At 42.3% G+C, this 13,752-nt stretch overlaps 1 protein-coding gene across 9 annotated transcripts in view; it reads right to left on the reverse strand.

Annotated features, from left to right (window-relative positions):
* RAP1GAP2 (RAP1 GTPase activating protein 2) overlaps positions 1–13,752 on the reverse strand; it is a 358,594-nt gene that overhangs the window by 40,491 nt on the left and 304,351 nt on the right. For all 9 annotated transcript variants that reach the window (XR_004537138.1, XM_033922698.1, XM_033922700.1 and 6 more), the window contains 3 exons: positions 4,010–4,150; positions 2,389–2,501; positions 568–681 (listed from right to left, as the gene is read on the reverse strand). Coding sequence is in view for 8 of the 9 variants with exons in the window: in XM_033922698.1 (XP_033778589.1) it covers positions 568–681; positions 2,389–2,501; positions 4,010–4,150 (368 nt within the window). In the remaining variant the exon portion in view is untranslated. The remainder of the gene's footprint in view (positions 1–567; positions 682–2,388; positions 2,502–4,009; positions 4,151–13,752) is intronic.

Below are 13,752 nucleotides of genomic sequence, written 5' to 3' on the forward strand. Positions count from 1 at the left end.
CAAAGAGCTTACAATCTAAAGAGACAAGTAACTAAAGACTGCAACCACTACAAGATGTGAATCAATTCCAAATTCCTGAGAGACTTAATCCTGGAGCAGAGATGAAGTATAAAGTAGAGAATGACATGGGGACAATTTTTTCCCCATCCCTACGGGAACTCATTTTCCTGCCCCGTCCTGGTGAGTTCTTTTTCTGTCCCTGCCCCATTCCTGCAAACTCTGCACAAGCCTCAAACACTTTAAAATCATAAGTGTTTGAAGCTTGTGGGGTTAAGGCAGAGCTTCCAGGACTGGGACAGGGACAGTTACAAAACTCATGGGGATGAGGTAGGGAAATTCCTGCAGGGACGGAGAAAAACTGTCCCCATGTCATTCTCTAGTATAAAGCCAAAGAGGGCAGACACACTTCTCTCAAATCTGTCAGTCTGCTGAGCTGGTAACAAGTTTGACTTTTAGGGATCAAACACAATGATGCTGAAGTCTGTCGAGATGACCATAATGTACTTCTTATTCTTTCATCTCTTTTCTCAGGGGGTCTTCAGGGGTCATTTGAGTGCCTTGGCTTACCTCTCTTTATTGGGGCAGATTTCTGGAGAACTGGGATTTGAGGATGTCTCCGATTTCACATCTTGGGAAGAATGTCCACCTTCTGTAGTTCTTTGTGTTCCAGGGAGACTGTCACTGGGGGAAGGAAGGTAAAGGCACTGAGGATGACACCTTAGAGCCCCCAAGTTACCATCTATTATGAGGAAAAATGGTCTAGGTTCTGCTCTGTTTTAGAAAAACCATTCATGTACTTTAAAAGCTCAACTAAGGAGTATTCTGTTTGTCTCATTTACAGAAAGCATCCCAAGTCCCAAAACAACACATTGGCAGACCCCCTCCCTTCTGGATTCAATTGTTTGCAAAAACACAGACTCAAAAAGGTTAGTGTAGTTCAGTGGCATAGCCAGACCCAATATTATGAATTACACTTAACCTCCCACCGGAGATATGAAAAAAAACTACAGCTTTTTACACCTACCCTGCATCCAGCATCACTCCTCAGCTCTACGGTATCCTGGCATCTGCCCTCCAATCTCTGAACACTATCCCTCTTTGGTGTACCTTACTGGCATCCCCAGAGCCAGCAGCGATTCATTTTTGCTGCCAGCGCCAGCCCCCGCTTAAGTCCTACCCTCGCTTAAGTCACTTCCTGTTTCCTGTCCAGTGGGATGCGGCAGAGGGTAGCCTGAGGTGCTAGCGCCAGCAGCAAAAATGAATCACAGCTGGTACTGGGGATGTTGTAAGGTAGGGAAACGCAGGGTTCAGAGAGAGAAGGGCAGATGTTGGGAGGCTGCGGAGGTGGGGCACTGTGGAGTTATTGCTGGGTGGGCCTGAGCCAAAAATGGATGGGCCTAGGCCCACCCAGACCTGCCTGTGGCTATGCCACTGCCATAGTTTGGCACTCAGGACAACTGCCCTACTTGCTCACCCCTTGCACATTCGTCTACTTGAAAATACATTACTAGTCTGAAGCAGAAAGACCCTTAAAAAGGCTCTCAGTATATTAATGGACAAGCACAGCACCCAATGGTCAATCTTAAGAACTAAAGTCTGTGCTATACCATTGGTTAATTGCAGCAGGGGAGGTTCCTTAATGGTCCTGCTTAGGATTGATACTGTATGAGGGGCTGCTGAAAAGTTCTCAGCCCAAGAAAAGAATGATGTGGAGTTACGAAACTTACAAGTTATTCCACAATTTTCATTTCATTCCATATCATTGAATCAAAACTTATCTCTTTGATAAATTAAAAACACTTCCAGGAAAAATTTGATTAATCTTTCCATGCTAATGTAATTTTGAAAGTTTTTTGTAATATCGCTGTCTGTATACAGTCTCTTCCTCTGTAAACCGCTCTGAACTGTTTGTGGTATTGCAATATATTAAAAAAAAAGAAAAAAAAAGAAACAAAGTGTCAAGAAAAGTGTGGAATAACTTGTAAGTTTCATGCTCCACATCATTCTCTTCTTGGTTGGGCTGAGAACTTTTCAGCAACCCCTAGTACAACTGAAAGGATTCCTTACTAGCTTGCAGGTTATTACAAGACAGAAACAATAAGCAAGTAGTTTCTCTTATAAAGGGTAATTTTATAAGGGGTTATTGAATTTAAGAGGGTAAACAGGTGCTATTTAATAAAGACAAATAAGAGCTTACAAGGAGTAGAAGAAATCCTGCCTACATTACAGACATAGTCATTTACCCCGAGTGATCTCCATATGTAAACAGTGGCTTTCTGAATGAGATTTTATGCAATACACATATTTGAATGCCAGTATTACCACATAGAAATCACAAATAGGGCATCTACAATAACCCCCAAACTTCACAGCTCTCATGATGTTTACCATCGTATCCTGTTGTCTGTCTGGTTTTCCAATCCTGTATGCAGGCGAGGGAATAAGCCAGATCGCCTTTTAATGGGACTCTTAGACTGGGTCTTGGTCACCGCCACAGGAGGCTGAAAAGCAGAAGATGAAAGAATCAGCCACCTGGAAGGTTCATTTATTCTACATGAGCTGGACCCAGAGCAGCGTATCATAAATTTCAAGGAGCACAAAATGTGTGCAAGAGGCCTGAGTTTATTGTGCATGATGTACCTTGCAGAGGATTGGATGAGTTCTTGTAGCAGAGGCCGATAACCAGGGGAATTTGGTTCAAATCCCACAGCAGATTCTTCTGATCTTTCAACTCACTTAACCCTCCATTATCTCAGATACAAACTCAGATCGTGAGCCCTCCAGGGACAGAAAAATACCTACTGTAATTGAATGCACACTTCTTCAGCAGCTTGCAGGCAATATATAAATTTTTTTTTTAAAAAGTCATAGGAGAGATGGGCTAATACTATAGTGTTTACCCCAGAAGTTTTTGCCAGCTTTGTAGGGGTGGGAGAGAACTGCACAGTATTATAACATTTTCTGTTAAGTTAGCCAAGTAATCAGTCAAATTAGGTGGGTGGTGCATCCATTTAATAGGTCCTGGGAAAATACAAATTATTTGTCCATAAGACCCAAATATACCACTGGAGATACTGAACTGACTCATAGATGTATTCTAAAGTGATCCGGGATAGGAGACGCCTGGGGCGGTGGTGCCCCCTTGCACCCTCCTCTCTGCTACTGCTCCTTCTGTGCCCCCTGCTGCTTCCCCTCTCCTCACACGAAACACGTACCCTCCCTTTCCCCCAATACCTCTTTAAATCTTAACCAACATGAGCAGTTTCTCCAGCTTACTGCTCATGCTGATGTTGGCTTTCCCTCTGATGCCACTTCCTGGCCCTGTGACCTGGAAGTGATTTTAGAGGGGAGCCAGGTCAGTGCGAGCAGCAGGCCAGAGAAGTTGCTCGCACTGACGAAGATTTAAAGAGGTACGGGGGTGGGAAGGAAGGGCACGAGCATGCCACCAAGATGGCGCCAGGGGTGATCTGATTGCCCCCCACGCCCCCTTACCATGCCACTGCCCAGGAGTTAGGCAGCTAGATCCCGCAGAGTGAAGACCTCAGTGAAACAGTTCAGTGGCGGTACTTGGATGCCTAGTTTCACTAGTGTTACATTGGAGGACAGGATTAGGTCACAAGTTATGTATATAGTGGGTGATTCTATAAAGAGGGTGCCAACATTTAAGCACCAAAAAGGTGCCTATTTGGACCCTATTCTATAAAGCCGTGTATTGCAAACTGTGTACTGTGGTCCCTTTCCACAAAAGTGGAAGTAAGGAAGAAATAGGGAATTATAGGCCGGTAAGTCTGACTTCTGTGGTAAGCAAATTAATGGAACACTTTTAAAACATAGAATGGTCAAGTTTCTGGAATCCTGTGAATTACAGGACCGGAGACAACATGGATTCACTAGAGGTAGGTCTTGTCAGATAAATCTGATCAATGTAGGTGCGCTAAGACACGGTTTGTGGAATCAGGCCCTTCGAGCCTTTTGACAGATTGGTGTGTTACCATCACTCAGCACTCACAGAGAACGTAGTCTTGGTGGTTTCGACACTGGTGTGCACACTGCCTCCACTCAGGCTCCCTGAAATCCCTCCACCACTGGACTGCTTCTTCTGAATCCCCACCATCGTTTCCATGGAGTGACTGCGGACTCGGATCGCCCTCTGAAAGTCACAACAAAAGAGTTACATAAAATTCAGGGTTTTCCGAGTATCTTCATTATTCCAGGACTTCCCAGACCGGACACGATGATCCCACAGAGCCAGTCAGGTATTCAGGCTGGGCTCAATTCTGTAAACTGTGTCAAAATTTAGGCACTAAAAGGCAACAATCTGAGAGCAAATGTATAATGGCATCCACATGTCCCTTATAGAATACTACAAATAAATATGTACACAGTGACCTTTCACAATAATTTTTCTTTAAAATAATCGTTAAACATATAATTGGCACAATTACCTTTAGAGACATATCTTTCAGTCAGCAGTAATTAATAACCTGCCAGTCAACTTTGCTAGTCATCAGTTCCAATTTTTTTGTATACTTTTGTATTTGAAATACTTTCTTCCAAATTTTAAACATAGATTAGAAAAAAAATTAAATATAAATGTAAAAATGTATACTTATCTGTCATAAAGCACAAACTCACTGTTGACATGGCCAGTGTTTCAATAATAATAATCATTTTATTTCTTATATACTGCCCAACCAGAAGTTCTGGGTGGTTCACAACAAGAGAACTGAGGCATTATCAGTGAAGATGCAAGATACAATAGGAATCAGTAGAATTCAATGCTATACAATACAATAAAATACAACATGATACAATGTAGAGTGATACAAAGCAAAGTTATCGCATAAATTTACTTCAGTGGCCCACTACAAAATGAAAAACAAATACATTAAACCAGGGGTGTCCAACCTGTGGCCCAAGGGCCGCATGTGGCCCCATGAAGTATTTTGTGCGGCCCCGGTCGAGGGCGATGCAGTGTTTTCCTCTGCTGCCCCCGGGTGTTTACCGTTTTACCGACTCTCTCCTCTGTCTTGCTGCAGCTTTTGTGCGGTCCCAGAAACATTTTTTTCGGCTAATGCGGCCCAGGGAAGCCAAAAGATTGGACACCCCTGCATTAAACTGTGCACTATACCATCCCAAAAGAAAAATCAATGAATCACAGTGTATATTTTCATATAACCTTGTTTAAAATCAAAAGCATTCCATGGTTCAATAATTCTCAAACATGGCCAAATACCATTGTCAAATAAACAGGAAATGAATCTGATTGAAGAAGATCCATGTCAATCAACCCGACCCAACATCAAATCAGAGATCACCATTGAATTTCCACGTTCAGACCATTAGGATGAATATTATCTGCCTCAAAACTCCAGCACCAATTTGTTGGATTGATCGACATCGATCTTCTCCAAACAGATTCATTTCTTAGTTTTTGACAATGGTATTTATTAGCGGCTTAAACCCTGTGGTCATATTTGAGAATTATTGAACCATGGAGTGCATTTGATTTTAAGTAAAATTGTATGAAAATGTACACTGTGCTATGTGTTTTTCATTGTCTGTTTTTTCTTTTTTTTTTCTGGTATAGTGCACAGTTTAATGTATTTGGTTTTGTTTTGTAGTGGACTGCAGAAGAAGTAAAGAAACACTGGCCATGTTTAAAATTTGGAAGAAAGTATTTCAAATACATAAGTATACAAAAAAATTGGACAGCAGGGCATATATTTTCACATCTGGGTGATATCACCGATGGAGCCCCCGCACAGATGCTTCCTAGGGTCTAGAAGATTCTGAAGCTTTTTGGCACGTAGGACTAGACTCTATAAATGGTACCTAAATATCAACACTGAAAAAAATAGCACTGCCAAAAGCGTCAGAATCTTCTAGACCCTGGGACGCATCCGTGCGTGGTCAGGCCTGCCATAACTTTCAAGAATCTTCTGAAAGTGCCAGGGCTTTGTTGGTGATATCACCCAGATGTGAGAGCATATGTCCTGTTTGCCTTTGAGAATATAATATTCACTTTAAAAAAAAAATTAAAATGTCTAATGTCTTACTTGAAGGTCTGATTGCCTAAAAGTAACATTACAATTTGAAGGAATACATTATTGGTTTCAGCACTAAGCCACTGCAAAGTCATGCTATTCATCAATATTATAAGGTAGCGTTTCATAAGCAAGATGCTAGGGATACTTCTGGTCTAGTGGGAGCTGATTCCTTCATCGAATTAGTGCAAAATCACCTTATAGCAAGATGAAAAATGCTATCTGATATTCAAAGCTATGTATCTAGATAAGAAATGCTGACCGAGCCAACCACAGGCTTTCAGTTGTGTTATCCTGATAATGCTCTCAATCTAGGGTGAAGTGACTTGCCCAGGGTCACAAGGAGCAGCACTGGGATCAAACCAGCAACCTCAGGGTGCTGAGGCAGCAGCTTTAACCACCAGGCTATTCCCCTACTCCACTGGATCCTGACTTTTTATTGTTTAAATTTCTTTTATCGTGCTTTTGAAAATTAGACTCAAAGACCAAGACTTTCTTATCGTCTATACTTCTTTTTTCGTAGATATTCTCTGACTTCCTTTCTATATACAGTATTTCTATTTTTACCTTTTTCCCCTCCTGGTTGTGTTATCCCTATATGTCTTTTCTTTGCTATAATTTTTTTTGCAGTTCTTCCCCTCTTTCTCCCTTCCTGTACCTTGTATGTCTGTCTGAAATTTTGTCCATTTATTGTATTGTTCTCCCCATTTTAGAATTGTAATCGCTTTGAAATATTTGACAATGCGTGTACATCAAATTTTAAATAAACTTGAAACTTAAAAAAAAAATACACACTGACTGCGTTTTTAACCGTTAGCATTCTGTTAGGCACATGTCTAGGCCCCCTTCACAGAATAGATTATTATAAGGCATCCTCCAGGTACCTAATTGTAGGTTCTCTATTATGGAATTACCTTTACATATTAAAGATTATATCAGAGCAACAGAACTGCAGGAGTTATGAGAAGGATTACCAGATTTCCTCTATGAAAAAAGGGACACATGGCTCCGCCCCCAGCCCTGCCCTGTTCTACCTCCATCTCCACCCTGCTCCCACATGAATCTCCCAGAGCTTGGAACCACATCTGTGCATGCGTAGATGCTGACGCGATGACATCACACACATGCATGTATATGACATCATCGCATTGACATCCGCGCATTTGCAGATGCCCTTCAGATATGGCCCTGAGGTCAAGGACTTCCAAAATCTAGAAAAATTGCCGGGTTTTGGAAATCTTTCCAGGCACCCGGACAGTCCTCTACAAAGAGGACATATTCGGGTTTTCCCGGACATCTGGCAACCCTAGTTATGAGGAGGCACAATGGGTTAATCTGGAAAGAGAAAATGGAACATCTATTCATATTGGAGTGATATAAAGGCCTCCTTCACAGCCAGAGGTAGTGGACACAAATTTCACTGAAAGCATTTAAATACTGCTATGAAATGGGCGATTTCAATATGCCAGATGCTGATTGGAACATCCCCGTATTCTCCAAAGGGAAAATTATTCCAGCAACTGTTAATGAAACTCATGCAGAAGTGGACTATATTGGACCTGATGCTTACACATGGAGAGAATGTTTCTTATATCATAGTGGGTGGTTATCTGGCAACCACTGATCACTGGATGGTGGGGGCTCAATATTAGGACATATTTTGAGAAGAATCATTCAAAAGTGAGGTTCTTAGACTTGAGAAAAACTAACTATGGAAACTAACTTTTAAGATGGGGGAATACTTAAGGAATGTTTAGCTGTATGGAAACATCTGGAAGAAGCAGAAAGGTAGTGGGTAAAATTAAAAGGAATTATTTTAAGGTCCACCATAGAAACCAACTCCAAAAAAGGAGGGCTCACCTACTATAGTTAACAATCAAAAATGTTTCTTTAACCAATTAACAATTTATCATTGCCATCAACGAGAGCAAAACCCGAGGGGGGAAAGCCTCAGATATTCAACGGGAGTCACAATGAGAATTTTTCCAAGCTCCCTATTTTTTTTTCACAGGCACAGAAACCTACCCTCAAGAGCTCCATTTCAAAACTTGAACCTATTTGCTGTATTAATTAAACAAACTTGCAAAATGTATAGAAAAGTACAGAAAAAGTACTTGCTGTGTTCCTTTAGATATTCAAAGCCTTATCATATTTTTTTTAAACATTCAGAGCTTCTTTGAAACACTGACAGCGTTTCACGGCTGGATCACCACTGCATCAGGGAAGTCACAAATCTTTGAAACAATCCCTCAGATAATTCAGTTCACACTCCTTAAGCCACAGCAAATGAACATTTACTACTTACATTTGAAGTCTTCAATACATGTGTCACCAAATACTGTACATGGCTTCTCCTCTTCGAAACTTTGAGTAACAAGGCTGCATATCCTGACATCATACGTTCTTAATGTGACTCCCATTGAAAATCTGAAGCTTTTCCTACCCTTAGATTTTGCTCTCCTTTTTTGAGTTGATTTATATGACATGTTAATGGCAGTCTACTATTATCTTCAGTCTAGTACAGCGGCTCTCAACCTGTGGGTCCCAACCCCTTTGGGGGGTCGAACAACCCTTTCACAGGGGTCACCTAAGACCATCAGAAAACACACATTTCTGATGATCTTAGGCAGTGTTCTTCAACCGTCGGTCCGTGGGGCCGGCATGTCCATCGGGCCCAAGACAGCGTTCTTCAGCCGCCGGTCCACGGTGCGATCAATGCGGCATCTTCGGGCCGGCTCCCTGAGTGCTGCAGTGGGAAAAGGCTCCTAAGCGCGGCTCCATCGCAACGTCAGAGGGAAGACTTCCAGATGAGGCGGGGTACACACGTGAGGAGCCGCTGCCCACAGCTTTGTGCAATGCAGCACTCAGAGAGATGGCCAGAAGACACTGCGTTGATTGCACAGTGGATCGGCCCAAAGATAACACCAGGGGGGCAGGCCAGAAGCAAGGCACATGGAGGGAGAGAAACAACAACAGTAGGGGAAATGCTTTTATTTTTTTTTATTTAGTGATTGATTTGTCTGATTTTGGGGTTTTTTTAGTGATTGATTTGTCTGTTCTGGAAGAAATGCATTTGTTTCTTTTCCTCTGGGGCTGTATTGCTTGCAGTCTTGCATCTTAAGGTTTGTTTGTAAATATTAGTATTTTTAGTTTTTGGTCCTGCATTTGCATGGGGTTATGTGTTTTCTGGTAGGAATGAATGTTTAAAAGCATACAGTGTGCTTGGGTATTTTAATTTTGTGGTTAACCATTGTGTTGTTAATACAATTATATTGTGTGTATATATGAAAAATGGTGTTATAATTAGTACTATTATGGGGCGGGGTCTGGGGTGGAGATGGGCACAACTTAGCCCAGTGTTCTTCAACTGCCGGTCCGCAAAATAATTATTTTATTTCTGCCAGTCCATAGGTGTCGAAAGGTTGAAGAACACTGGTCTTAGGAACAGATACTACTCTTCTATCCGTCTCCAGGCAGGTCCGCCCACATGCAGATACACCCACTTACATTTATTTGTAATTAGAAATAAATATTTCACAATATATAATTACATATTATTTTTGTGATTAATCACTATACTTTAATTATGTTCAGTTTGTAACAATGAAAATACATCCTGCATATCAGATATTTACATTACGATTTGTAATAGTAGCAAAATTACAGTTATGAAGTAGCAACAGAAATAATTTTATGGTTGGGGGTCATCACAACATGAGGAACCGGCATTAAAGGGTCGCGGCATTAGGAAGGTTGCAAACCACTGGTCTAGTACCTTTCAAAAGCACTAAACTGAATTTCAAGTTGAGAACAGAAAACTAATGTAATGTATAATGAGAAAAATTTTAAGAAGGTACAGTATTACAGAACATATTAACACCTACAGTAACCAAGCCACTGAACTTGGCTTCCTCCCCAGCAACTCTTCCAAATCAATTCCCACTAAACAAAGCAAAAGCTAGAGCAGGCAGGCCCCCTAATAAATGTCTCCGTCTCTTTATCATGAATACTGCCTGACATACTTAGCAATAAAATCCCAGGAGACAAACCAACCCCTACCACAAGAAACGATTTATGGAGTAACCTCAATGACCATCTAGTCAATACATTAGTGACATTACTAAATGACACGGAAACACAATTGAAAACACGTTTGCCAAGGCAACAGGCTTAGTTGTTTGGAAAGACATGATGCAGTGCACCTATTAAGAACATCCCTCGGTGATATCAAAAGATAAAAAATCACTTTGTGAAAGGGAGCCCTACTCAGCTGACTCTGCCAGGCCAGCCTGCACCTGCTCAGATGACAAGTGAAAAATCCCTCTTTCTGCCTCTTCACCTGCACTTACCCACTTTTAACCCATTTTCTTCCTGCCCAGTGGAAATGGATTTTGAAGTTCAAGATTATTAGACTAAGAGTTTCTGAGGACTACAACAAAAGTTTGCGGTTCATGGTAACCAACATATGTAAATTGTTAGGTAACTTAGTATATGCAAAAACACCTCAAGAATATTCATTTTGAATGTTTTGTAAACCAGATCAACACGCAGCTCCCAAGGACTGGCAATGAATACACCTAGACACTAATGGGGAAATTCTATAACCAGCGCCTAAACCTAGGTGTTGGTAAGCGCCCTGCCGATGCCTAAGTAAATTGAAAAACACCATCAGAAACAGCAAAAACAGCAGTGTTGATGCACCTACCGACACCGACACCGACACCGATAAAAGGCGGCTGGAATTGCAGCTAAGTAGCTGCTTTAGGTCACAGAACGACAAAGTAGGCATGGCCAATGCTGGAAGTGGTGTTAGGCAAGCTAAAGCAGCTACCTAGCCACGATTCACGGCAAGATAGGCGGATGAAATGTAGGCCTGGGAAACCTTGGCCTATATTTCAGCCGCCTATATATGCCGCTGCATGATCCTAAAGCCAGCCTGCAGTTATCCTCAATCAGCTGGGCCTACTGGCCCCTCCCAATATATCCCAGGATACACCAGGAAGGGGGTCTAAACCACCTCCCACTCTAATAATGCAACTTCCAAATCTTGATCTAATTCTTATTGTAAACCGCAGAGATTCCATGCAGAGAACTGCAGTATATAAGACACTGTATTGTATTGTATTAATACAATGAATAAGCAATTAAGCTTCATTTTGTTAGTGATAAATATTTATTAGGGACATCCTGATAACCTCAGTGATTTGTAGTCCTCCAAGACTGCAGCATGACACCTCTGATCTAAGGGCTACATTTACTAACCTGCACAAATACACATTAATGTGCATTATTTACTGCAAGTCTCATTCTATGCAATGGAGCCTTTTTATTAACAGCATGCTTTAATGTAGGGTTACCAGATTTTACTATTGTAAAATCCAGATCCATGGCCCCACCCCCGCCCCATCCGGGTAAATCCAGACATCTGGTAACCCTACTTTATTATTTTTTTTAAATAATTCTTTATTTAACACACACATAAATAGAACAAGAAAAATACAACAAACAAAGCCTCATGAAAATCATCAGCTAATCAGCATCAACACTCCAAGCACAGGAACAGTGTTATCCATTTTTTAGAAACCTATACAGAATCAGAAAGAGCCCCCCCATACCTCTTCACCCCCCAGAAGAGACAGCCGATATACCACCAAACCACTACAACCCAAGCACCACCTCACCCTAGCAACCCCCCCTCCAAACCTCCAAACCGGCACTCCCACTTCCCTTCAAAGCTTCAAGTGACTCCACCCCCCTCAATACATCCCACATATGCCCCCCGTTCCCCTGCATCCGTTTAAACCACTCAAATACTCCCCCCCAATATCCACGAAAACCACTACGCATTCTTCCACACTCATACACCCCATGTCTCATAGAGATCCAGATCAACTCCGGAGGTGCCACTGGTGTCCACTCGGTCCTGCACTGCAGCCTCTTCCATCTGACCCACACTAGATTTCACTCTCCTCCGCAAATTATTCTCCCACCACCGAAACTTCTCCGTCTGATGGGCCGCCTACTTCCCAGGTGTAAAATCCCCCGGAGGTAGCACACCCTCTTTCTTCAATACCGCACTTAACTCTGACACCGTGTCACTCTCTTGTGCATGCCATTAATAGTAACAAGCATTCCAAAGGGAAACAAGCATCTATATCGGATACTTTTCTTTTTCAACGCCTCCAGGAGTGGACAAAACTCCCTTCTCTTTTGTAAACTAATGGCCGAGAGATCCTGAAATATTTCAACTTTAATGGAGTTCCACTGGATGACCCCCAGCTCTCTAGCTTTATGCACCAAGCACTCCTTATCTTGAAAATGATGTATACATGCAATAATATCATGAGAATAATCATTCTTTTTCAGTCCCAGAGTCCAATGAACTCTATCCACCCGCAGGGGACCCAGACTTAACGTGGTCCCTCCCTCTGCACCTACCACATGCTGATACAGGTCATCCACCACTTTCAAAGCGTCTCCAAACTCCTTCATATCAGGGACCCCCCGGATCCTCATGTTGTTCCTCTGGGACCTATTCTCCAGGTCCTCGACTCTGGAGTAACAATCTATAATGTCCTCCTGCTCCCCAATCCTCTACTCCGTATCCTCCACTCTCCCCAACAAGTCAGCAAAGTCTTGTCGGATCTCTTTAACTGCCTCCTTGATCTTTCACCTTTACTTCCGCAACTTCATGTTTGATATTGGCCACCCACTCTGTCTGCCTTTGTCACCGCTGCAGCCTGGTCTGCCCTCCACAGTCAAGGGGAAGCTCCCTGCTCAAATTCCTCCTCAGAGGCACTCTCACCCAACTCATGCGTGGACAATGCGGAGGTCCCGCGGACATGGCGTAGACTTCCCTTTTCGCTGCCGCGCTCCAGTTGCCTGCTATCATCGGGTTTCTTTTTAGATGGCATTCTGGCTTCGCATCTCTCCCCGCACCACTCTGGTTGCTTTTCTGCTCTGTAAATGTGCTACTGCTCAGAGGAACAGGAGGCTAACTGCATCCAGGAGTCAAGAGCTTTGACTCTAACCCTCCATCTTGGTTAGTGACGTCACCGGAAGCCCCCGGTAACCCTACTTTAAAGGCAATAATGTACGTTAATATACACTAGTAAATTTAGCCCCCTGGTTGGATCCAAGGGTAAAGTGACTTGCCTGAAGTCAGAAAGAGAATTCATGGGCATTTTCACCCAGATTTGCCAGTTTTCAGCCCACTGCTCTAGCCATTAGTCTACTCTTTCAGTAAAGCAAACCTTGGAATTGCCCATCCTAGTGAACTCATGGATTCAGGCTCACTTACAGTATACCAAAATGTGACAAGTTTGTAGTATCTCAGGAAAGAAGCCTACTTCATATTGTGAAAAGGTAATGAGATATCCATTAAGGAACAGAAGAAGAAAAACAAGGGAAAGATTCATAGCTTGATCAAGAAATAAAGATAAGACACTAGATACTGAAAATGGAGACAGGCTTTCCAGTTTGAAAGCTCCTGCCTTAACCAACACCTGTAAAATGGAGATTGATAAACTGTAGGTAAGCTATGGCAACCCCCATGCACGTTAATTAGATGCCCTCACATTTCCAATAGGAATATGAAACATATTACAGGAGGCCAATTGCAATGAATTAGACGCCTCTGGCTATTTTTAAGTGGCTGATAGTATGTTGCACACTGCAGTTCACTGCAAAGACAGTCTTAATTTAT

Source organism: Geotrypetes seraphini, chromosome 15, assembly GCF_902459505.1.
Source record: "Geotrypetes seraphini chromosome 15, aGeoSer1.1, whole genome shotgun sequence".
Classification (NCBI taxonomy): Eukaryota; Metazoa; Chordata; class Amphibia; order Gymnophiona; family Dermophiidae; genus Geotrypetes; species Geotrypetes seraphini.